This window comes from Pygocentrus nattereri, chromosome 2 (assembly GCF_015220715.1).
Source record: "Pygocentrus nattereri isolate fPygNat1 chromosome 2, fPygNat1.pri, whole genome shotgun sequence".
Lineage (NCBI taxonomy): Eukaryota > Metazoa > Chordata > Actinopteri > Characiformes > Serrasalmidae > Pygocentrus > Pygocentrus nattereri.
The window spans coordinates 9,392,377-9,416,308 of record NC_051212.1 but is presented as its reverse complement, the minus strand read 5'-3'; the positions used below and the strand labels follow the sequence as shown (position 1 = coordinate 9,416,308).

The window sequence follows — 23,932 nt, the reverse complement described above, 5'->3', positions numbered from 1 at the left end:
TGGATTGTTTACCGAAGAAACATATCAGGATTATCAATCATATCACACACCAAACCCCCCTCACAAGTTCTGCTGCCTCTTAGACCAACTTTATAAGCTGTCTTTAGCATAGAAGGGGATGTAGAACTTAATTAAATGTAGCTTCTTAAACTCCTTGGAACCACCGGTGGTTCCAAAACGCACTTGGTCATGTTCTTCATAACTTTCATATTCCATAAGCTCCATTCAGAAGCTGGGCGTCGTGTGAGGCTGTAGCTCTTCTCTCCAGTCTAATAGACGGTGATGTCATTTTAAACCCTTATAATAAAAGAAGCTGAACTTTGTTTTTCTACTGAAAGTCGAGAGGTTTTTCCCCAAATCTGGGTTATAAACTATAAACAGACGGCGTCTCTTCAGTGATCTGCTCTGGAAACATCACTTTTAGAAAACAACACAAAGAGCGGCGGAGATTTTTGGCTTTCAACAGTAAACTGTAAGAATGTAGTGATATGTATATATAAAACACATTTTCTGTTCATTTGAGGGGAGCTTTTACAAAAAAATACATACATAAATAAAATAAAATTTTGCATTTATTTAACGCAGTTACTGAATACTTTGCCTCACAACTTGGTCACGTAAATTCAGATGGACAAACCAAAATATACCCTGGAGCATAAGAGGTTAACACTGAGTGAGTCAACATCTTTAGGGATGAACTACTTGAACTCTGTTTACAGACATGTGTGAGCTCCTGCTGGTGTGGGCTCCTGGCTCTTTCTTCTCTTTAAAGAAAGCAACTGGCTTGCTAGTAGCGCCCCTGCTGGAGAAACTTCAGACTGCTAAACATGAGTGAGTTCCAAAACTACATTCTTCACATGTTAAAACAAAAGGTGCTTTCTGTCGTGTTTTCCTCAGGCAGCAGATTCAGTGGAGAATTGTACTGTAACAGCTTATTAATCAGGGCTGTACTATGTCATAATATTGTCACATATGCTAGGAGAAATCAATCCAGTGTGAATATGAAAAAGATCACAGACACACAAGTGATAGACGTTTGTGGATGTGTGGACACTTCATTGAAATATTTTGTCTAGTCTAAGTGCTCATGATACTATAGTATAGAATAAAACTATTTTAACGTGCAATATCGAACACTTTCCCGACAGGTTAAATTCTAGTATTTACAGTAGATGTAGTCCATCAGGTAATATGAACACAAGAGAATGAATCCAGATGTTAGCAAACAAAAGGTCTCACAATTTACAAAATGCCTAAACATTGTTTACTTTGGGACGACAATGTCATACTTAAAGCTAGCGATGATTTGAGAGCTGCTGAAATGCATGTCTGGATAGGGTAATACACATGTGCTATCTGCCTTTTCTAACACATATTTCATAACAGTGAGCTTCACTTTTACGTAATAAACCATTTAATTTCCTGTTTAGAAATTTTTGACTTCAACCACACATATATGTACCGGACTGTATTTTCTTCACGCTGGAAAAAATGCAAAAAAAACAACAAAAAACAGCTTTTTGAGTGCTAATAGCGCCCCCTTGTGGTAGATCTGATTTATGTTTTCACCACAGTTAAAATGGTGATTTGTTACACTTCTTGAAATTGTTTGGTCTTAGGATCATTTTATCTCAATGCTAAAAAAATGTATTTGTGCTAGAACACTTGCAACTTTTATAGCACCAGTGCTAAATGCTCAAAAGGTTTATGTACAGCCCTGTTAATGGCCTGTAATAATCCACCATTATAACAGTAAAACAGAATAAAGCACATTCCTGATTTTCCAGAGTGAGGAACAGTGATTAGTGGACTATTTTGAGCACAGTGAGTGTGTGAATGTATTTACGCAGCAGTTATTGCATCAGTACGCTTTAGCATACTATTACCATCACAGGCACCATTAAGGCAGGAGGAACGTGCTGCTACAGGCCTGCTGTGGGGCACGCGTGCCTGGGACTGAGGTGTATCACACCCCCCCCAGTCTCCTGAGCCTGCTCCAGCCCCGGAGACGCGAGGCTGAGGCCAGAAGAAGTGGGCCTGCTGCCACGGACAACAGGACTTGTTCTTACAGGCTCCTTCGAACTTAACTCCACCCAGATCCAGGCTTTGCCTAAGATGATGCAAAATGCTGGCCAGGCCTGAGACTCACCTGGAGTGCTGGAGTGCCTCAGTAGTGTTTTCCTTACTCACTGTAAACATAGTGTCCTAAATGACTGTTCACTTGGAGAACCTACAAATGGTATAGAACGTTTACAATGGTTCTTTATACTCGCATATCTCATTTACTTTGAGGAAACATCCACTGGGCGATGCCATTATCAGATATTTTTAATGTACATATCTGCCGAAGCGGATTCGTAAACAATCAGAAAATGTAGAACTTGGGACTAGATCTACCTGGATTAGCATTACAGGGAAATATAACATCTATTTACGTAGCAAAATTAATACAATGCGGACAATTTAGGAAAGTAACGCAGCATCGCCTAAACATTCTGTTCTTCCCGTGTACAATAGATACTCCACCAAATATCAGCTGGAAATATCAGTCCAATCTAAACATCTGTTTGATGTTCCTTCACCCTCCATGGTTGGATTAGGGTTTCCCTAGAAAGGCCTAAAGCAGCAGTCATCAACCCTGGTCCTGGAGATCTGCCCTCCTGCAATCCAGAGTTACCTTCTTATTACCTTCTTCAGAAGTTCTTTATTGGCTGGATCAGATGCATCAGTGCGGGAGTCGCAACCCAAAGGTTAAGAAGAGCCAATTTCACGTCCACAACATTTCACGTCCATTGTATCATCTCGGCTGTAAACATGTCTCAGTATGTGCTAATGTACTAGTACAGTAATATAAGTGAAAAGACAGACTTGCTTTGCTCCGCTTTAAGCTTCAGCTCAGCTATAGCCGCTTTTCTCACATCTCCGGCAGGAAACTTTTCCAAAAGAAGTAGAACATATTTTCTTGTAAAATGCCTCTTTCACACTAAAAAGTCACAAGGCTGAAGTCGCTTCTCATTCTCCAGCTTCTTGTTCGAATGTTCCTGTTCCACCTTAAATGATACCTGAGACACCATAATGTATCTGCTGCACCATTTAAGGAGGAATGGGACAATTCGAACAAGAAGCTGGCAAATGAGAAGCGACTTCAGCTTCATGACCTTTTAGCGTTTGACAGTTTCTCGTTGCAGATTAAATGCATCAGGAAACCAGCTGGAGTGAATATAAATACAAATAAGTCCATTCATCTCTAAATTATTGATGTTCATCTTAAATCTCTCTCTTTGTCTTTTCGTTAGCTACTAGCTAGGCAACACTGTTGTCTTCATTGCTATGGTGACCAGCAGACAGCATGCTGACCTTCAGGGTGAATTAGCAGTTACACATTAACTCCAGCATTTGAGACCATTTATTGCTAAACTGTGTTGAACCATCAGCAGAGCTTCATTTTACTGCAAAGGAGGATTATTTTATTATTACCTACAAATCTAATTCTGCTGTAGAGCCACAACAGGACGGCCAAAGAGCCCCACGTTGCCGACCCCTGCATTAGTATAATGTAAATAGGGCCAAAGTGTTAGATTTAATTTGGAACTAAACTCTTAAGGAAAGCTGATCTCCAGAAGGAGGGCTGGTGACCACTGGCCTAAAGTGTGTCTCACTTGAGAAACAGAAAACCGTTCCCTAGAGATATTTTTCATTGTGCTGGTTCACACTAGGTCTCATTTTCAAGCTCCAGCATTGTAAACACACCAATACAGCCACTGAAAAACAGACTGTTTTGGACTGAGTTCAACATTTTAGAACTGGGCTGTTCCCGGGTCAGCTTGTCTCATTTCAACACCATCAAAGATGCACATGTACTGAAAAAGAGGCCACTGATTTCAGGTCAGCAATAGCGCTGGGTGACCACACCCTTTACCTGCCGCAGCAGACAGGAATCTGCCTTCCTCAGGGCAGAGAGGGAAAGCCCTGGGAGAAATCAGACAGCCTACTAATCTGCTAAACATCTGCTAATCCAGGGCGAGTCCTTCAAAAACGCTGCAGTCTTTTAAGGTGTAGGGGGTAGGGAAGCTCCTCAAGCAGCACGGAGGAGTTATTATAAACCCAGGCGGGCCGTTCGTTTACTCTGCTTTTGAAGCGACTTTTGAAAATCCAGAAAGGAAAGATGTGGAGAAACCTGAGTCAGTGGCTTCCATGTAGCTGACTAGCGAGTAGAGCTGAGCTCAGCTAGGAATGAAAGCACAGTATCGGAGGACTGTTCTGCAGAACTCAGACCTGGCTATCCATGCAATGCAGAACACCTTAATTACACCTTTTTATCATGGCCAGCTTTGATTTAGCCTGAGAACAACACTTATGGTCATGCGCAAAAGTTTAGACGCCCCTTGTCAAATGACCTGTTTGTTGATTTTCTCAGGAAAAAAATTATATATATTTTAATGCACAACTACTGTTTATTTGCTGAACTTAACATAGAAGCTGAGTGGTAAAATAAATCAGCAGCTACAGTCGGCTGTGAGATTTTTCAGTTTTTGACATAATTTAAAACTACCTGTTGCTTCTACATGAAGAAGGGATCAAAAGAAATGACCCAATATTACTTGTAAAGTCTGGTTCCTTAGACTAACATTAAAAGTAAAGTACATTTTTCCTTTTCCTGTAAAGTTACCATTTTGGACATACCAGGTGTTCTTCTGACAGCAGTTCTGGATATATATATCCAGATAGATAGATAGATAGATAGATAGATAGATAGATAGATAGATAGATACAATGTTGTCTATATGATCTATTCAGCAACTAAGTAGAATTTGTGCACTAAAATGATCAGAAGTTGTTATATTTCAGGTTATTTACAGTAGAGGAGGTGATTTTCACACAGAAAACCAATAAAACATGTTAGGCAGCACCCAAACTTTTACCTACGGCAGCATGTTTTTTAATGTGGCATTAAGTATTTGAAATACTACTGTAAATAAAAGCAAATATATTATAAAGGAGGAGGAGACGGTCAGTGGGTAAGCTCCTATTGCTTAACATGGACATGCTCTTCAGTGAAAAGCCAGTCAGTTTGCTGGCAAAGTCACAAGCAGGAAAAGTCCTCCATCAATGTGATGATATGAGCGCGATAGGGAAAAAAAACATGTCTTTCTGTGTTTTTGAGGACTCTTGTCTCGTATGAGTGGACGAAGCTGTCTGGAAACGCTGCCTATAATATAAACTTATATACCTGTACCTGACTCAGCCGGGACAGCTGTACTAGCCAGGCCTTCTAATGCTGTTAAATACAGAAGTCTTATAAATTGAGCTTGAACATGATCAGGAGGACAGAAATGATGATGCTGCTCCTCAGCTATGAAGTTTTACCCCAAACACACAGAACTTTTCATCACTTCTTCATGACTTATAGGTCACAGTGGACCAGAACAGGCTGTGAGGTTCTCCATAAAAGTACTAGACTTTGATTTCCAGTGTCTGAGTGGTCAAATAAATCTGCAGCTACAGTCGGCTGGGACGGTGTGAAAACTACATCCAGATGTGAAAGAGGTTTTTTTAAATCATTATTGTGCACTTAAAAAAAAGTGAAATGATGTTAAATCTCATCTATATATCTAATATTCCCCATTTTAGGATGATTTTGCACCTATTATAACCTTATCTGGCTTATTTCTAGACACTTTTCACTTGTTTTGAGTAGCTTTATTAAGTAAGACGATCTCACTATACTGGCAGATCATTTTGCTGGTTTCAACTAAATTTCTTAAGACAAGCAAAGTGACCTGCCGATATAGTGAGATCATTTTACTAAATAAAATGACTTAAAACAGGTCAAAATGTCTAGAAATTGGGTAAATTAAACTTACAACAATGTCAACAGGAGAAACGTTTGATTTATGAACTACATTTAAGATGATTTTACTGGACAAGATACCATTTTGCAGTGTGTTTAAATCCTGTTTCTCAGAAACTATAAGTTAAGAAAGTAAGAAAAAAAAATGTATATCATTTTAATATACATTAAGATAACATTGATTTTAATCCACTTCATTTGGGACCACTTCAATTAGCCCACTCAGAGCTTTTACATCACTTAAAAGGACCATTTTCAAAGAGGTGTACACGGTAGCGGTTTAGATATGACGGTGACGAAATGGACAGTTACAGTAAGCGCTCCAGATTTTCTGGAACCCAGGAAGCGGCAGCGTCACGCAGACATATGATCCGTTATCGCCCATGCACAGCTGCTCGACATGAGTGAGGGTGGGCCGGCTGAGCCCTTTGTACAGTGCTCAGGCATGAATGGATGATAATGCAGTATAGGTCGTCGATCAGAGGGTATTGTCTGAGTACGGTTTCCTGTTTGATTATGGTTTCCATGGCAGCTAAAGCCACTTCATGTGGTGTTTGTTTGCAACCAAGTGTTTAGGGGGCTTTGTCTTTTTCAGGAGCCTGGGACAGCCATACATATATACATTCATACGGGTGTGTGTGTGTGTGTGTGTGTGTGTGTGTGTGTGTGTGTGTGTGTGTGTGTGTGTGTATATATATATATAAAAAAAATAGTGTGTGTGTATATATGTATATAAATAAAATAGTGTATATATATATATATATATATATATATATATAAATAAAAATAGTGTGTGTATATATATATATATAAAATAGTGTGTATATATATATATATATATATATATATATATATATATATATAAATAAAATAGTGTATATATATATATATATATAAAAAATAGTGTGTGTGTGTATATATATAAATATATTAAAAAAATAGTGTGTGTGTATATATATATATAAATAAAATAGTGTATATATATATATATATATATATATATATATATATATATATATATATATATATATATATATATATATATATAAATAAAAATAGTGTGTGTATATATATATATATAAAATAGTGTGTATATATATATATATATATATATAAATAAAATAGTGTATATATATATATATATAAAAAATAGTGTGTGTGTGTATATATATAAATATATTAAAAAAATAGTGTGTGTGTGTATATATATATATAAATAAAATAGTGTATATATATATATATATATATATATATATATATATATAAAAATAGTGTGTATATATATATATATAAAATAGTGTGTGTATATATATATATATATATATATATATATATATAAAAATAGTGTGTGTATATATATATATATATATAAATAAAATAGTGTATATATATATATATAAAAAATAGTGTGTGTGTGTATATATATAAATATATTAAAAAAATAGTGTGTGTGTGTATGTGTATATATATAAATATATTAAAAAAATAGTGTGTGTGTATATATATATATACACACAGCAACTTCTAATTGCCAAGTTTAACATATTGGAAAAAATATATACCTAAAATATAAACATACCATGTTTTTTTTGTTAAATTCAGTAAATAGACAGACATCATGCATTAAAATGTGCAAACGTTTGTTCTCTGTAGAGGATGTGTTGACTTATTATTATTATTGTCACAAAATCAATGGAACGTGCACAAACGTTGGCATATAACCGCATATATGTATGTATATAAACTACAAATCTTGTCCATTGTGCCAGTTTTTGACATTTTTGTGTTTTTGACATAATTTGAATATACCTTGCCATTTATATTGTGTGTAAATGTCACAATGGATGGACTAAAAGAAAAGACCCAAAATGACTTAAGATTTATATATGATATAAAGTTTGACGGTACTCACTGTACGATATTCAAATTAAAGTAAAAAAGCATAAATACGGTAAGAATTAACAATGAATCCCGGCTTTCAGAAATAGTAGGTGATATCTTGTGAGCTACACTCTTAGCACAAAGGGTTCTATCTAGTACCGGAAAAAGGGGTCTTTGGCTTTTTCCAATAGTGGAATCCTTTTTGAGAGCTACACTCTTAGCACAAATGGGTTCTATCTAGTATCAAAAAAGGGGTCTTTGGCTTTTTCCAATAGTGGAATCCTTTTTGAGAGCTACACTCTTAGCACAAATGGGTTCTATCTAGTACCAAAAAAGGGGTCTTTGGCTTGGTCCAATAGTGGAATCCTTTTTGAGAGCTACACTCTTAGCAGAAAGGGTTCTATCTAGTACCAAAAAAGGGGTCTTTGGCTTGTTCCAATAGTGGAATCCTTTTTGAGAGCTACACTCTTAGCAGAAAGGGTTCTATCTAGTACCAAAAAAGGGGTCTTTGGCTTGTTCCAATAGTGGAATCCTTTTTGAGAGCTACACTCTTAGCAGAAAGGGTTCTATCTAGTACCAAAAAAGGGGTCTTTGGCTTGTTCCAATAGTGGAATCCTTTTTGAGAGCTACACTCTTAGCAGAAAGGGTTCTATCTAGTACCAAAAAAGGGGTCTTTGGCTTGTTCCAATAGTGGAATCCTTTTTGAGAGCTACACTCTTAGCAGAAAGGGTTCTATCTAGTACCAAAAAAGGGGTCTTTGGCTTGGTCCAATAGTGGAATCCTTTTTGAGAGCTACACTCTTAGCACAAAGGGTTCTATCTAGTACCAAAAAAGGGGTCTTTGGCTTGGTCCAATAGTGGAATCCTTTTTGAGAGCTACACTCTTAGCAGAAAGGGTTCTATCTAGTACCAAAAAAGGGGTCTTTGGCTTTTTCCAATAGTGGAATCCTTTTTGAGAGCTACACTCTTAGCAGAAAGGGTTCTATCTAGTACCAAAAAAGGGGTCTTTGGCTTGTTCCAATAGTGGAATCCTTTTTGAGAGCTACACTCTTAGCACAAAGGGTTCTATCTAGTACCAAAAAAGGGGTCTTTGGCTTGTTCCAATAGTGGAATCCTTTTTCAGAGCTACACTCTTTGCACAAAGGGTTCTATCTAGTACCAAAAAAGGGGTCTTTGGCTTGTACCAATAGTGGAACCATCTACTGAGCCATCTACAGCACATTCTCCGTCAATCTGAGGAACTATTTCATGATGAAAAGAACCCTTAAATCAGGCCATAGATTCTTTGAATGTTCATGGTTCTATATAAAATCATTTTCTTTACTAAAGAACCCTTGAAGAACCATCTTTTTGAGAGTGTAGTTTAGAGAGCTGACTCCAGATTTCTCCTCCTAAAGAACATTTTAAAGTGATAAAGCAGGTTTAACACGGCTGTAGTCGACCAGCGAGGACATGATCGGTCAATACTTAAATACAGTTACCTATAAAACGGACAACAGTAGGACAGAACTCTTCTAGACGACTGCTACTACTGTTTTTCAGCTATGCTGAAAATGAATGACCTCCTGTTGATGGTTGAGGTTTGCAGTTTACATGATGCTTCCATCATGTGATAGCAACATTAGTCATGTGGCTTTATCACAAACCAAAGAGGCAGCCTTCAGACTAGCTGTGTCTCAATTAATGCATTAATAACAGGTGAACATGATCCAATATCAACAGCATTCATTTATTCACACTTCCATTTTCCTAGTCTGAGCTAAGCTGAAGCTCAGCTGTAGCACGCTGTATATTGCAAGTGTAGCCATCTCATTCAAATACAGCTTTTTAATGGCTTTGCGCAGATTACGCTGGACGGTGCTCAGCAGACCTGTATGTTAATCAACAAGCAGCAAACTAACAAAAGCAACAGCAAAGACTGAATCATTGACTGTACATGGACCATTCCACCGAACTGACTTGGACTTTAGCCTAAAATTCTTTTGCTTCGAGTGACCCTATAGTAATTTATATTTATTAAAAATAAACACAATTCGGGTATTTAACAACATTTTAAATGAGTGAACGTCACCAAAACTTTACCAAATGTTTTAGTAGTGACTGTTTCAATAGTGACCAGTTTAGCTCATTTTGAGCAGAACTCCATGACCAGCAAACATAGCTTTGAACAGATGCACACATAAATGATATTTTTCACTGAGACACAACAAAGTTAAATCAACTGCAGAAAACATGTGTTTCTGTAGTGACAATCCTTAATGTTACGCACTGATTTTCAGGGACTGAGATGCAGTCTCATTTCCTCCTCTACATTGCAGGGGCATGGCTAAAATAAGGCTCTGCCCACTGACTAAACTCTGAGTTTCATTAGTGACATAAAAGCGTGGAACAGCATTTTTTCCGGCAACACTTTCTAAGAATGTCACGTTTGTAAGCATCTATAAACACATTTCATATGGCATTATAAACATAGTTATAAATATTTATTCAAATGAATCACACTATATTGCAATTACAATATAATGCGTAATTGGAGAGCATAAACTAAAGACAAATACAAAGTTTATTTACTCCCTGGGATTTCCAGCATTATATTTCTCACTGCTGTTAGTGCTGCATCTTCAGGGCTTCAGTCCTGAATATTCAGATGCTCCAAACAGGCTGTCCAGCCTAGAATCACTGCTACAGTGAGCTTGTCTTACCCAGCACTCTCACTTTAAAAGTTACATCACATTACAGCAAACCAAGCGCCCATCAGCCCCTCCCCAAACCCACTAAAGCGAACCCACAGTGAAGTCACTGCGGAGTGAAGGCCTGGAGAGGGAAAGGTGAGATAGTCGAGTGCTGTCATTGTAATTTGTTGCCTCACAGGTTCTAACATCAAGCACTAGAACCCTTCACTCTGTAACACTACAGTACAGTAATGCTAAGTTCTGATAGCGTTCTATTGGATATGCAGTGTTAAGTCAGTGCCAGGCTAACGGTGGTGCACATTAACAGTGGTGTACATTGACTTTCCCTCATTGGGTGAAACACTGACGGCAGCTCTAGTTTAAACTCTGTCATTTGAAGCCTGTAATGAGCTTTACTGTGGATGTTTTAGTGCTTCAGTAAATCCTTCAGTAAACACTTGAAGTTGAAGCCTCACTCTTAACACTGGAGGAGGCTTTAGTACAGTATACTTTACGTAGAGTGGACAAATACGACTTATCTTTTTAGCTTAAGTTTTAAGTTTAAATAGATCATAACAATCATTGTATATATCTAAGAGTCGTACATATCGCTGTTGTCAGAAGAAAGCCTCATATCTCCAAAATGACAGCTTTATATGAGAAAGAAAAACTTAGTTTACTTTCAATGTAAGTCAATGGAACCAGACTTTTTTCCAAGCAATTTTGGGCTGTTTCTTTTGGTCTATTTATCATGAAATGTATTTATAATGTAAAGAGTAACAGGTATTTTCAAATGATGTCAAAAACGGAAATATAAGGTTTTTTTCCGACAACAGCGATACACATATGTACACATGTATATGATACACACACCTCTTGGTTGGAACATGCAGCCACTGTTGCTCTCACTGGACGTTGATGATGAAAACTGGAAACTGTGCTCACTGTATGTATATCATGTGATTTTTCATGTTCATTTTCTGCATCTATGTAATGTCACAGTATTACTATTCACACATTTTGAATAAAAGTCTTTATAGGGTCAAACTGGAGACCAGCGGTTTGCGATTAACTACACAAACTATTGCCAATGTGCACAATTCCTTATTTTAATCACTTCAGACTCCAAACAGTTCTTAATTGATTGAGTACTTCTGAGATAAAGGGGACGGTGTGTTGACGTTCACAGACTGTCCCTTTAATGTGGTGGACTCCTCTCCCAACAACTCACTCAACCACTCAAGCACAGCTGCCAACACCTCACAGGTGATGGATCCCTAAAAGTGACATAATTCAGAGATAAGTTGAAAGTCTTGGCAAGAGTTTATTCTGAAGGAATAACCTGCCTGATCATGGAAACCATTATTATTTTTCAAATGACTTCATTATTATGTTCTTTCACCTGAAAACTCACTGCTGCAGTTAATCTCCTTCACCAAGAGTCTCTCTTGCTGCTGATTTACTCACACCATTGCCGTTTTTGGAGCTCGTACTGTTTTGTTTGGCTACTGATAGGAAGCAGGCCTAGCCGAGAACCTTTTGGGGGTCCTAGCGCTCACATTAGAGTGGATATCTGTGGATCTTTAAAGGATACGGGAGCTGCTTTCCATTGCAAAGAAGAAAAACAAACATTGCTAGATGAATAAATAACATTCCAAGCGCTCTTATGCTCGGAAGATAATCAAACCCTGACGCCAAAATCTGCAGGAACGGCGGCCGGGAGTCAACAGGAAGAGGGAGCGCATGCTGTGAAGCCACTGTAATTAATAATTACCCTTTCCAAGCTGTTCATCAGAGAGAGGGAAGGTAGTACCAAAGAAATTCCAGCAAAGCCCCAAAGGCAGCAGCTAGCAGCTCGGAGAGAAGCTTTTCAAGAAGGTTGGAGGATCTCCAACCATGGGGGGGATCACTCAGTGTCAACATTCGGCCAAACAGCCTGGCCTGATTAATGATCCTTCAACCCCGGGCGACAGCAGGAACACCGTAAAACGCAGCAGGAAGTGCAGGCCTGGCGAGGAGAGGAGCCGTTAGCCAGGAATGTGACCTGGCCTGTGGAGGTGGAGGACAGCCTCCTGCGATGACCGCCGTCCAGAAACAGAGAAATGGAGGGAGTATGTTTCCAGAACAAGAGACCAGATAAGACTGCTTAATCATAACAACTGATATCTTCAAGGCAATCAAGGCAAAGGAATGTTTGGGTGTTGAATGAGCAGATTTGGCCAAGAACCTCAAGGCACTTGAGCTAATATTTAGCGTTTTACTGATTCTGTCCTTCTTTCTCTGATCTGCTGGTTACCCAACCCTGCTTAGAAAGCAAACGTGTCTGTCCAATATTTAAACCGGTCAATCACAGAGGCACAAATCTCAGACCCATTAGAATAATTTGGCAAGCCTTTCAGTTCATCATGAACTTTCAAAGGCCATCCAGTTTGATGTGATTATTTTGGCATAAATCAATGTTTTAAATATACGGAATAAGACAAGATGCGCTCATTTTTATTGCAGTGTACAACGAAAATGAGCAGCAATCCAACGGCACCTCCTACATACAAAACAATTTAAACATAAGGCTAAAATGCTTAAAGTGCAGATTTAAGGGGGAAAAAAAAAGTATCAAAAATCTTAAATATAAAGAAAAAGGACTATAAAACTATATATTCTAAAACAGTCAATACACAATATTGTATATACACAAGTGAATATAACATTTATGAATTAGTGGAATATAGACAATAAAAAAACACTACTTAGGCCAAAAAGTGCACACGTTACTGGAAATGCTTATCAGGGGTTGATATGCAAGATTATTGTCGTAGTTACTCAAAAAAGTAACACATTACAAATTTCTGCTTGCATTTTTCAAACTGTAACTGGATTATTTTACTCATTACCTCCTGGAAAAAGTAATACAATACATTCTTTATTGTCAGATTTGGACAAAACGTCATATTCTTATATAAACTTATATAAACAATTATAAGCAATTATATAGCACACCTTATAACAACATGAAAACAATAACACTTCAAACCATCTCTGAATTCGCCAGTGCTCTCTAACTACCCCAGCACTGCACAGTAGATACATATGCTATCTCATACACTATACAGACAAAAATATGTGGACACCACTCCTAACTTTTGAGCTCAGATGTTTCAGCCATTCGCCCCAATGATAGCTGGGATAGACTCCAGCACCCCCCCAGGAGGAGAAGCAGCTTAGAAGATAAGCCCCAGTCAACTGTAAGCAATATTATTGTGAAACAGAAGCTTTTTGTGGCAACTATGTGGCAGACCAGGCAAACTCGCAGAGCGGGGACACCCCGAGTGCTGAATATCACCTGTCCCAAACTGCCTCTGGAAGCAACATCAGCACAAGAACTGTGCACTGGGAGCTTTATGAAATGAGTTTTCATGGCTGAGCAGCTGCACACAGGCCTAAGATCACTATGCACAATGCCAAGTGTTGGCTGGAATGGTGTAAAGCATGATGCCACTGGATTCAAGTCTGACGGATGAATCTGGGTTTGGTGGATGCCAGGAGCACATGACCTGCTGGAACACACAGTGCAAACAGTAAAGTTTGGTGGAGGAGGGATAATGGGCTGGGGTTGTTTTTCAGTGTTTGGGCCTCTTAGTTACAGTGAGATGTTAATGCTATAGCAAAGACATTTTAGACAATTCCAGCTTCCAACTTTGTGGGAAAAAGTTTGGGGAAGACACTTTCCTGTTCCAGCATGGCTGTGACCCTGTGAACAAAGTGAGCTCCATAAAGACATGGTTTAATGAGTTTGGTGTGGAGGAGCTCCAATGGCTTGCACAGAGCCTTGACTTCAACTCCACTGTACACCATTAGGATGAACTGGAACATGTGAGTTGTGGCCTCTGTACCCTAAACCATCTATTTCAAGGCAAAATGTTGTTTTCACCATATAGCACGTGATAGATCAGACAAAGTACTACACGCTAATCTTCCCATATTTTTCCAGAACATTGCTGTAAAATCATCCTCCAAAGATGGTTACTTCCCTCATTTGATGCAGACCATCATAAAACGTGTTTCCACCAGTAGCGGATTGAATTAATAATTATTAATCTGAATAATGTTTCCTTTCTAACTTGTGGACCAGATATCACAATGCTGTACCGATACTGGGATCATTTTTGAAAGCTATACTCTTAGCACAAAGGGTTCTGTCTAGTACCAAAAGTGTTCTTTGACTTGTTCCAATAGTAGAATCCTTTTGCAGGGCTACACTCTTAGCACAAAGGGTTCTATCTAGTACCAAAAAGTGCTCTTTGGTTTGTACCAATAGTGGAATCTTTTTGAGAGCTACACACTTAGCACAAGGGATCCTATCTAGTACTAGCAAAGGGTTATTTGGCTTATAACAGAAGTGGAACCCTTTTTGGTGCTATACAGAACCCTTTTCAAAAAGGTTCTACATAGAATTACCTACAGCACACTCTCCATAAGTCTAAAGAACGCTTTCGCGATGCAAAGAACCCCTTAGTCATGTCAAGGATTCTTTGATTGGTCATAGTTCAATATAGAACCACTGTCTTTACTAAAGAACCCTTGAAGAACCATCTTTTTTCAGAGTGAAGTTAAGCAATAAAGCAGATTTAAACAAGTTTCCCTTTTCTGTTGTTCCGTCTCCTTTCTGACTTGTGGACCTAATACCACAACGCTCCTTTGTATCAGAACATCAAGTCCAACAGGTCAACAGGTCAAGTGGGTTTGAGATCACTTGAGACGACAAAAAAGGGAAAAGCTTCCAGTTTCTCCTTCCTGTTGCTTACAAACCCCTTTTTTCTAGCATTGCTTTTGAAGGCCAACCCAACACCGAACCCCCACACTAAACAAAACCCTGGAATCTGGGAGAAGCTGAGCAGGGAGGGGTGAGGAGCTATTTTAGCCATGTTTGTTTAGCTCTGCTGGAACTTTAACGTGTATTTGTCTCCCACCTACATGAGACGTTCTGGAAAAGGGGAAAAAAACACATCCGGAAGCAACATACACCACACTGGCTGGCCAGCGGATCCTGTGGGATCCTGTAAGAGCTCCTAAAGCGACTCCAAATTACGGCCTCCTCTACACCAGTCCAGAAGAATGTGTTCCAACATGGGATACGTTTTCTAAACTGCTCTCATTTCCTTTTTTTGCTTCTGGCTTTCTCAGTCTTTCCTTCATATTACCAGCCTGTGTTATTTCACTCTTGCTCTACCTGTACGTTCATTTTTCTCCATTCTCTCCATATAAATCACTGTTTTCTTTCATTCAGAAGATGCCTATGGATTATCAGAGGGAAACACGCTTCTGACACTTTTCCTTCAATGTTTAAGAAAGTCCGGGCTTGGAACTCGCTGCTTCGTTGTTCAGAAATTCCCTGTTGGTGCCTGTAATGGATCACACATGTCAGTATGGCTGGTCTCCATGCTTAGGACACGCTACAAAAGCTCTGCAAAGGCAGTCGGCCTCTGTATGACTCTCGGTCATGGTTTTGTTCCCTCGAATCTCTCCACCTGTGCCTTAAGGGACTCTAGCAGGAACAGAGATAGGAAAACACCTTTAGTCATTTAGCAGATGCACTTATCCAGAGCACCTGAGGAAGCGCACGCACAGTAGAAGCCAAATGGATACCTGGGGTACCTGGAGATCCTTCAGCCTAATGGGCAATAGGCTTGTGTGATCAAATGCAATATACCATAGAAATTAGACTAATAGACCATAGACTAATCATCATTGTCTTTTTGTTTGTTTGTTTGTTTTAAACATGTTATGAATGACTGTGTAATGCATCACATCACTCCTCTTCCGCATGGTCGTTTCCACAACCTAAACCTTCACCTCAGCCAAGCCTTTCATATTTAAAAACAAAAGAAAAAAACAGGAGTTTTGCAGCTTTGTCCTAGGCACAATACTGGAGAGACAATCAGAACAGAGGCAATTTACATATTTTAGACTGTTTAATTCTTAAGGATAGACCCAGCTAGAAAAAACGGCATAGACCAGCACACCTGGTCACCAGCAACACCAGCATATGCTATGTTTTGGATGGTGGTATGCTCGGTCAACCAGCTTAGACCTGCTTATACCAGCATAGACCAGTTTATAGCAGAACTAAAAAACAGCATAAACCAGCATAGACCAGCTTATACCGGCACCAGACCAGCTTAAACCAGTGTTTACCAGCTCAGGCCAGCTTATACCAGCACATGACCTGCATAGACCAGCTTATACCAGCACCAGACCAACACTAGAGCATAAACCAGCACAGACCAGTTTATAACAGCACCAGATCAGCTTATACCAGTATCAGGCCAGCATAAACTAGCACAGACCTTCGTATACCAGCCGTAGAGCAGCATAAACCAGCATAGACTAGCATGAAACATCTTATACCAGTACTAGACCATCTTAAACCAGCATAGACCAGTTTATACCAGCACTAGACCAGCATAAACCAGCATGAAACTTCATATACCAGCACTAGACCATCTTAAACCAGCTTAGACCAGTTTATACCAGCACTAGACCAGCATAAACCAGCACATGCCAGATTTTGCAAGCACCAGACCAGCATAAATCAGCAAAGATGAGCTTATACCAGCAGCAGACCAGCACTAGCCCAGCAAAGACCAGTTTATACCACCACCAGACCAGCACTAGACCAGCATGAAACATCTTATACCAGCACTAGACCATCTTAAACCAGCATAGACCAGTTTATACCAGCACTAGACCAGTATGAACCAGCACAGACCATCTTATACCAGCACTAGAGCAGCATAAACCAGCATAGACCAGCATGAAACATCTTATACCAGCACTAGACCATCTTAAACCAGCATAGACCCGTTTATACCAGCACTAGACCAGCATAAACCAGCATGAAACTTCAAATACCAGCACTAGACCATCTTAAACCAGCATAAACCAGCACATGCCAGGTTTTGCGAGCACCAGACCAGCAGAAATCAGCAAAGATGAGCTTATACCAGCACCAGACCAGCACTAGACCAGCGTGAACCAGCATAGACCAGCTTATACCACCACCAGACCAGCAATGGACCAGTATGAACCAGCATAGACCATCTTACACCAGCGTATGAAGGGAGGATGGACAGTTGTCATGTAGGAATTATAAATCAAGACTGTGTTTGATACATTATGTCGATACATAAAACCACACAAATGTCGTAAGTGCCATATCTCACAGGGTACGGAAAAGGCGCTGGGCAATGTGACGACATATTCATCCTTATTGTGATAAAGTACATCGCAATGTGCTGCAATATGCTTTTCTGAGCATATCACACGTATCAGCACTTAAAAACCACTTCCCAACTGCATGTAATTAGTCCTGTGGAATGGGGGCAACACGAAGTGATCCTACTTCATCTTTTGTTATGTCAGAAAACATAAATATCACGACATACTGTAGGTCAAAAAACACGTCCTCAAGTTTCACGGCATTGCATTCTCCCCATATCACCCAGCTCTACCGTCATTCCTTATGCAGGTGTGCACACATTTCAATATACATTGACATTGACGGCATTTGGCTGACGCTCTTATACAGAGCGACTTACGGTTTGATCATTTTTACATAGGTAGGCCAAGGCGGTGTTGGGAGTCTTGCCCAAGGACTCTTATTGGTGTAGTGTAGGGTGTTTGCCCAGGTGGGGATTAAACCCCAGTCTACAGTGTAGAAGGCAGAGGTGTTAACCACTACACCAACCAACCACACCATACCGCCGCATGTCGGTGCATATTGAGATGTTTTTGAATGGCACAGTTAACTAGACTGAGCACAAATCCTTTCACATATTAGTAATATGAGCAAATATATGGGGGAAAGTGTTGGATATGGGCCCTTTGGGGAGTCTTCAGCCAGCATTATACACACAGTCTGAGCTCATCACTCACTGAAAACAGTCCAGAGGAGAAAATAATCACACTTCTCTCCTCAGAGCAGCTCTTCCTCTTTTCTCTGTGCTTTTAGCTCGACGGCTAACCAACAACAACAACAACATGGACAAATAAACATGATTTCGTCGTCTGGCTGTGACAGAAACGAAGCTTCCTCTTCGCCGGCGTCTTGTCCTAACTTTCCCGTTCCACCTTAAATGGTGCAGATTTAAGGTGGAACGGGAAAGTTAGAGCAAGAAACTTGGTAACAGGAAACTTTGTCAGCCTGGTGTGACATAATTCGGTTGGCATATGCTTCATATTAGCAGCAGCAGCGTAAGTTACCTCAAAAGAGAGAGAGAGAGAGAGAGAGAGAGAGAGAGAGAGAGAGAGAGAGAGAGAGAGAACGACGCTAAGTGCTAATGCTAAGCGCTACACACTAGCGTTCATTCACTCCCAGTCTGAATGAGCTCCCCTCTCTCTCTCTCTCTCTCTCTCTCTCTCTCTCTCTATGAGACTCGTCCCACCCCTTCCAGACTAACCTTGCATGCTTTTCTTACCCATTAGAAACAAACTCTTCTCGCAGACCCATTAGTTGATGACAAGAAAGCCAAAATAAGAGTTTAAACTGTTTAAATCTAACCTTGAACTTCAACCTCAGTCGCTTAACTTGATCAAATGAGGAATTACCTTTGATTCCTTTGGCTCCAAAGTGGTCCCTCTTGTCCCTCTGCCTTTGCAGCCTACTGTAAGGAGAGTGAGAGATGGTCCAGGGCCACGTCCAGACATCCAGTCATGCTGAAATGAGCAAAGCTGTGGCCATTAGAGTCCAGTCTGGGATCCGCAGCACTGCAGACGCTGAGCCTCTGCCTGTCTGTCAGCCTGTCTGAGCTTCAGGCTCTTCACTTCAGTCCAGGTTTGTGTTGCTCCTGAGCCTTGCTGGGCTTGCTGGGCTGCAGTTCCCTCATCCAGAAGTTTGACTCAGTTCTACTCTCTCAAAAGAGGGAGACAGAGAGAGAGAGAGAGAGAGAGAGAGAGAGAGAGAGAGAGACGCCACAAGCCCTAGCATGAGTCCTCCCCCTCTGATCCCTCCCTTTCCCTCTCTCTCCCTCTCCCTCCCTCCATCTGTCTCTCTGTCTCACCCCCTCTTCCCTCCCTCCCTCCCGGGCCCCCTCCTGTCTGAAGCGGCACTTGGGGTCGAGGCTGGGGATTTGGGGGAAGGGGGTTTATGTACTTGCTGGAAGGCGCATGCCTGCACTCCAGAAATGATGGCACTGTTGGATGGATTTCCGATTTTTTAACGAATGAAAACAAAAGCAGGACAGAAGGTGAGACCAGTGCCATCGCTACCCTTCTGGCAAGAGCCGTGTCATTACCCAAACCAGCCGAACGTTTTTTAACAGGACAACTTCCACCGATTTTTCAACTGTTTCCACATAACTCACTCGTTAAGATCATTTGGAGCGGTTTGGCGTGAAATGGAGACTCATTTACGGCATTTTGGCTGAGCGACTTACAATTTGATCATTTTTACACAGAGAGGCCAAGGCGGTGTTGGGAGTCTTGCCCAAGGACTCTTATTGGTATAGTGTAGGGTGATTGCCCAGGTGGGGTTTGAACCCCAGTCTACAAGGCAGAGGTGTTACCCACTACACTAACCAACCACTCATTTCTTTACAGTAGTGGTGACAGGAGCCAGATGTCACCATGTTTACAACACAAAATGTAGTTTATGCATTTGCTGTCCAAAACCACCTGTAAACCTGCACCTGACTGGAATTGTAAATACAATTAACTGTTCACTGGAGACTATTCTGCGCTGCATGTACACTAATATGCTACTTTATTTACCACCCTAAACCACCAGTGAACCTAAATGTGTCTTCTGAGTTTGATATGTGACGCTGATTATGGTAAAATAGTGATAAACCTGAAGAAATAAGTTCTCCAGGACTATTTTGCCTCACAACACCCTGCATGTATCCCTCCACCAAGAATGGAATTAAGGAAAAAAGTTGCGTTTATATCATATTAAAACCATTTACTTTGCCAATAAGTGTGTTTTTGCTGGTAAAACATCACATACCATCCAAATAAATGCAAATAAACATAACACAGTGCAAAGTTACAAGATTTTCCTGAAGTAGTTGATTTCTTGTGAGCTAGTCTGAACAGCTTGCTTCCTCCAACCATCGCTTGGATTTATTCAATTCTATCATCAGCACACTCGATTAACTTAATAAGGGATTAGTTAGATAAACTAGACATTACTGACACATCGACATACACAAAAGCACTACTTATTGTTTTAATATTGCTGGATTTATTCCAATATTCATGTTGTTTTCTGAGCAAATAAACACGTACCGCCCAGATAAACACCATTTTAAATCTCAGGTGCCTAAAAGTTTGCAAACTCTCAGACATCAGGCAGTGAATTCATATCCATTTCATGTAGTAACGTTCTGTGAGGGAGCTTTTAGAGGGGGACGTCTGGTTCCTATCACCAACACTGTGAACGATCCTGACTGTAAGTTTCTCTTGAATGCAGCTTTTCACACTAAACCACTCTGAATGACTCTGTTTACATTGCAACACTTGAATTATGCAGAATTTTGGGAAAATCAGTGGATTTCCCCTGTAATTACTGCATTGTGCTGTTAGCGAGTGCATGACTTGGTAAAACCCCACATGAAAGTGTTTAATTTTAGAGAAAACATGCGACGAGGCAGAGTCGCCGCACGCCAAAGCCTGCGCCGCAAAATACGCACGTTGCGAGTGAATTATTACTTATCACACACCGCAGATACCAACCGACTAAACGGGCTGATTGCAGGCTTCATCAGAAAGCAGTTCACTTTTTTTTTTTAACTACAATGACTGAACTTTCTTTTCATGGCACTCGTCCATGCTGGGATGAGTCATGTTGTTTTAAAGACGCTGATGGCCACCGGACCTCCGGACGGCTGCCTTGAAGTTCTTCGCGTTCAGCGCATGGAGGAATGCAGAGTTATGTAACAGGACATTGTGTGGACAGTGTCTGATAGCTGAAGGAGTGTCTGGCTTACTCATTTACTGAGACTGAAGGCTGCCAACACTGTTCTCCTGTCTCTGACACCAGTGGTGTTTTCAGTGCTCACAGGATTAGGCCTTAAAACCCCAATCAGGATGTTTTTAAAGAGCTACGCTACTCGAAAACCGACGTTCGACCTGCTCCCTTTAGTGGTAATAGTAAAACCAGCTTGATATACAAGAATAAAAGGAAATGTTGCTTCAATCTGATTGGTTCACACTGAAACGACCCATGTCCTACTTTTTTCCGTGTGTTTTATCTTTGCCGACTTGTGACGCTTGAATGGTTTTATGCAACAAATCCGTCATAATTCATTATTTTCTATATGATCTATTAGAAAAAAGCAGTTTGTGTACCTTTGATATATGTTAATTAGCTCTGTTCTGATTGGCTGCCCTTTGCTGTGCCTCATTCAAGTAACAGCCTGGGATGAAACACTCCATATAACTTCATACATAAATTACAACTAATTGTATTAATTAATGGATTCGTTCCAATATTAATGTTTATTTCTTAGCAAATCAACACTTAATTTGTGTACCACTGATATACACTATGTTTCCAAAAGTTTTCAGTCACCCATCCTAATCATTGAATTCAGGTGTTCCAGTCACTTCCATGGCCACAGGTGTATAAAGCCGAGCCCCTAGGCCTGCAGACTGCTTCTACAGACATTAGTGAAAGAATGGGTCGCTCTCAGGAGCTCAGTGAATTCCAGCGTGGTGCCGTGATCGGACGCCACCTGTGCAGCAAGTCCAGTCGTGAAATTTCCTCACTACTAAATATTCCACAGTCCACTGTCAGTGGGATTATAACAAAGAGGAAGCGATTGGGAACGACAGCAACTCAGCCACGAAGTGGTCGGCCACGTAAAATGACAGAGCGTGTCAGCGGATGCTGAGGGGCATAGTGCGCAGAGGTCACCGACTTTCTGCAGAGTCAATCACTACAGACCTCCAAACTTCATGTGGCCTTCAGATCAGCTCAAGAACAGCGTAGAGAGCTTCATGGAATGGGTTTCCATGGCCGAGCAGCTGCATCCAAGCCTTACATCACCAAGCAGTGGTGTAAAGTGCCACTGCACTCTAGAGCAGTGGAGACATGTTGGCAATCCGATGGACGAGTCTGGGTTTGGTGGTTGCCAGGAGACGGTACTTGTCTGACTGCATTGTGCCAAGTGTAAAGTTTGGTGGAGGGGGGATCATGGTGTGGGGTTGTTTTTCAGGAGTTGGGCTCGGCCCCTTAGTTCCAGTGAAAGGAACTCTTAATGCTTCAGCACCAAGAGATTTTGGACAATTTCATGCTCCCAACTTTGTGGGAACAGTTTGGGGACGGCCCCTTCCTGTTCCAACATGACTGCGCACCAGTTCACAAAGCAGGTCCATAAAGACACGGATGAGCCAGTTTGGTGTGGAAGAACCTGACTGGCCTGCACAGAGTCCTGACCTCAACCCCATAGAACACCTTTGGGATGAATTAGAGCGGAGACTGTGAGCCAGGCCTTCTCGTCCAACATCAGCGTCTGACCTCACAAATGCGCTTCTGGAAGAACGGTCAAAAATTCCCATAAACACACTCCTAACCCTTGTGGAAAGCCTTCCCAGAAGAGTTGAAGCTGTTGTAGCTGCAAAGGGTGGGCCGACATCATATTAAACCCTATGAATTAAGAGTGGGATGTCACTCAAGTTCATACGCGTGTGAAGCCAGACGAGTGAATACTTTTGGAAATATAGTGTATGTCAATCAGCTCTGTTCTGATTGGCTGCCCTGTGTTGTGACTCATTCGAGTAACAGTCCATCTAGTTAAGTAACAGCTAAAGCATTCCTTATAACTTCAGTGTGAGGGGGGCGGGGTTAGCTAAATTGCTGTAGGCCAAATAGGTTACATGCCGAGTCATATGGAAAAGTTTGGGACAAATTCCATGTTTTTGTTGATTTTCTTAGTGTAAATAAGTTACACATCCTCTACAGAGACACACTTCTACACATATTAATACACAGCTACTGTTTATTTGCCGTATGAAACATATTGGGGAAAAATAAAACCTAAAATGTGGCCTGTGCAAAAACTGAGGCACATTTTATTGTTTTGATTTTATTTTTAACCAGTTAAACTCAGTGAAAACAACAGAAATTGTGCTCTACAGTTTGTAGACATATGCCTGTGTATGTCTGCTCTACACTGTTGTAAATAAAGGTCCTGTGCAGGAACATTTTTTGTTCATCAAGGTCCAAACAATGTAAATGTCCCCTCAAAGGTACAGCAGTGGTTTTAAGGTCCAATTATGAACCTTAAATAAGTTTTTCCAGGTGAAAAGTTTGTATATGTACCTTTTCATAATCTAATGTTTTAAATCAGAACAACAAATTAAAAGTCCTGGAGGCGAGACGGGGTGTGGAGTCAGTACAGCGTAGGAAATATCATTTCAGTGGATTATGGTTCAGTTATGTTCCCTGACTAAAGGTCCTGAGATATACTTGGGGGCTTGGGGGCTTAAGGGCTTGGGGGCACCATCCCAGTGACAAGAGGGGAACTACCCCA

General features: G+C 40.5%; 1 protein-coding gene across 1 annotated transcript in view; it reads right to left on the bottom strand.

Annotated features, from left to right (window-relative positions):
• LOC108440938 (tensin-3) overlaps positions 1 to 19,318 on the bottom strand; it is a 113,740-nt gene extending 94,422 nt beyond the window's left edge. The window contains exon 1 of the mRNA XM_017720139.2: positions 19,008 to 19,318. Within this exon, the coding sequence (XP_017575628.1) occupies positions 19,008 to 19,106 (99 nt within the window). The 5' untranslated portion in view covers positions 19,107 to 19,318. The remainder of the gene's footprint in view (positions 1 to 19,007) is intronic.
• Positions 19,319 to 23,932: the final 4,614 nt, after the last annotated feature.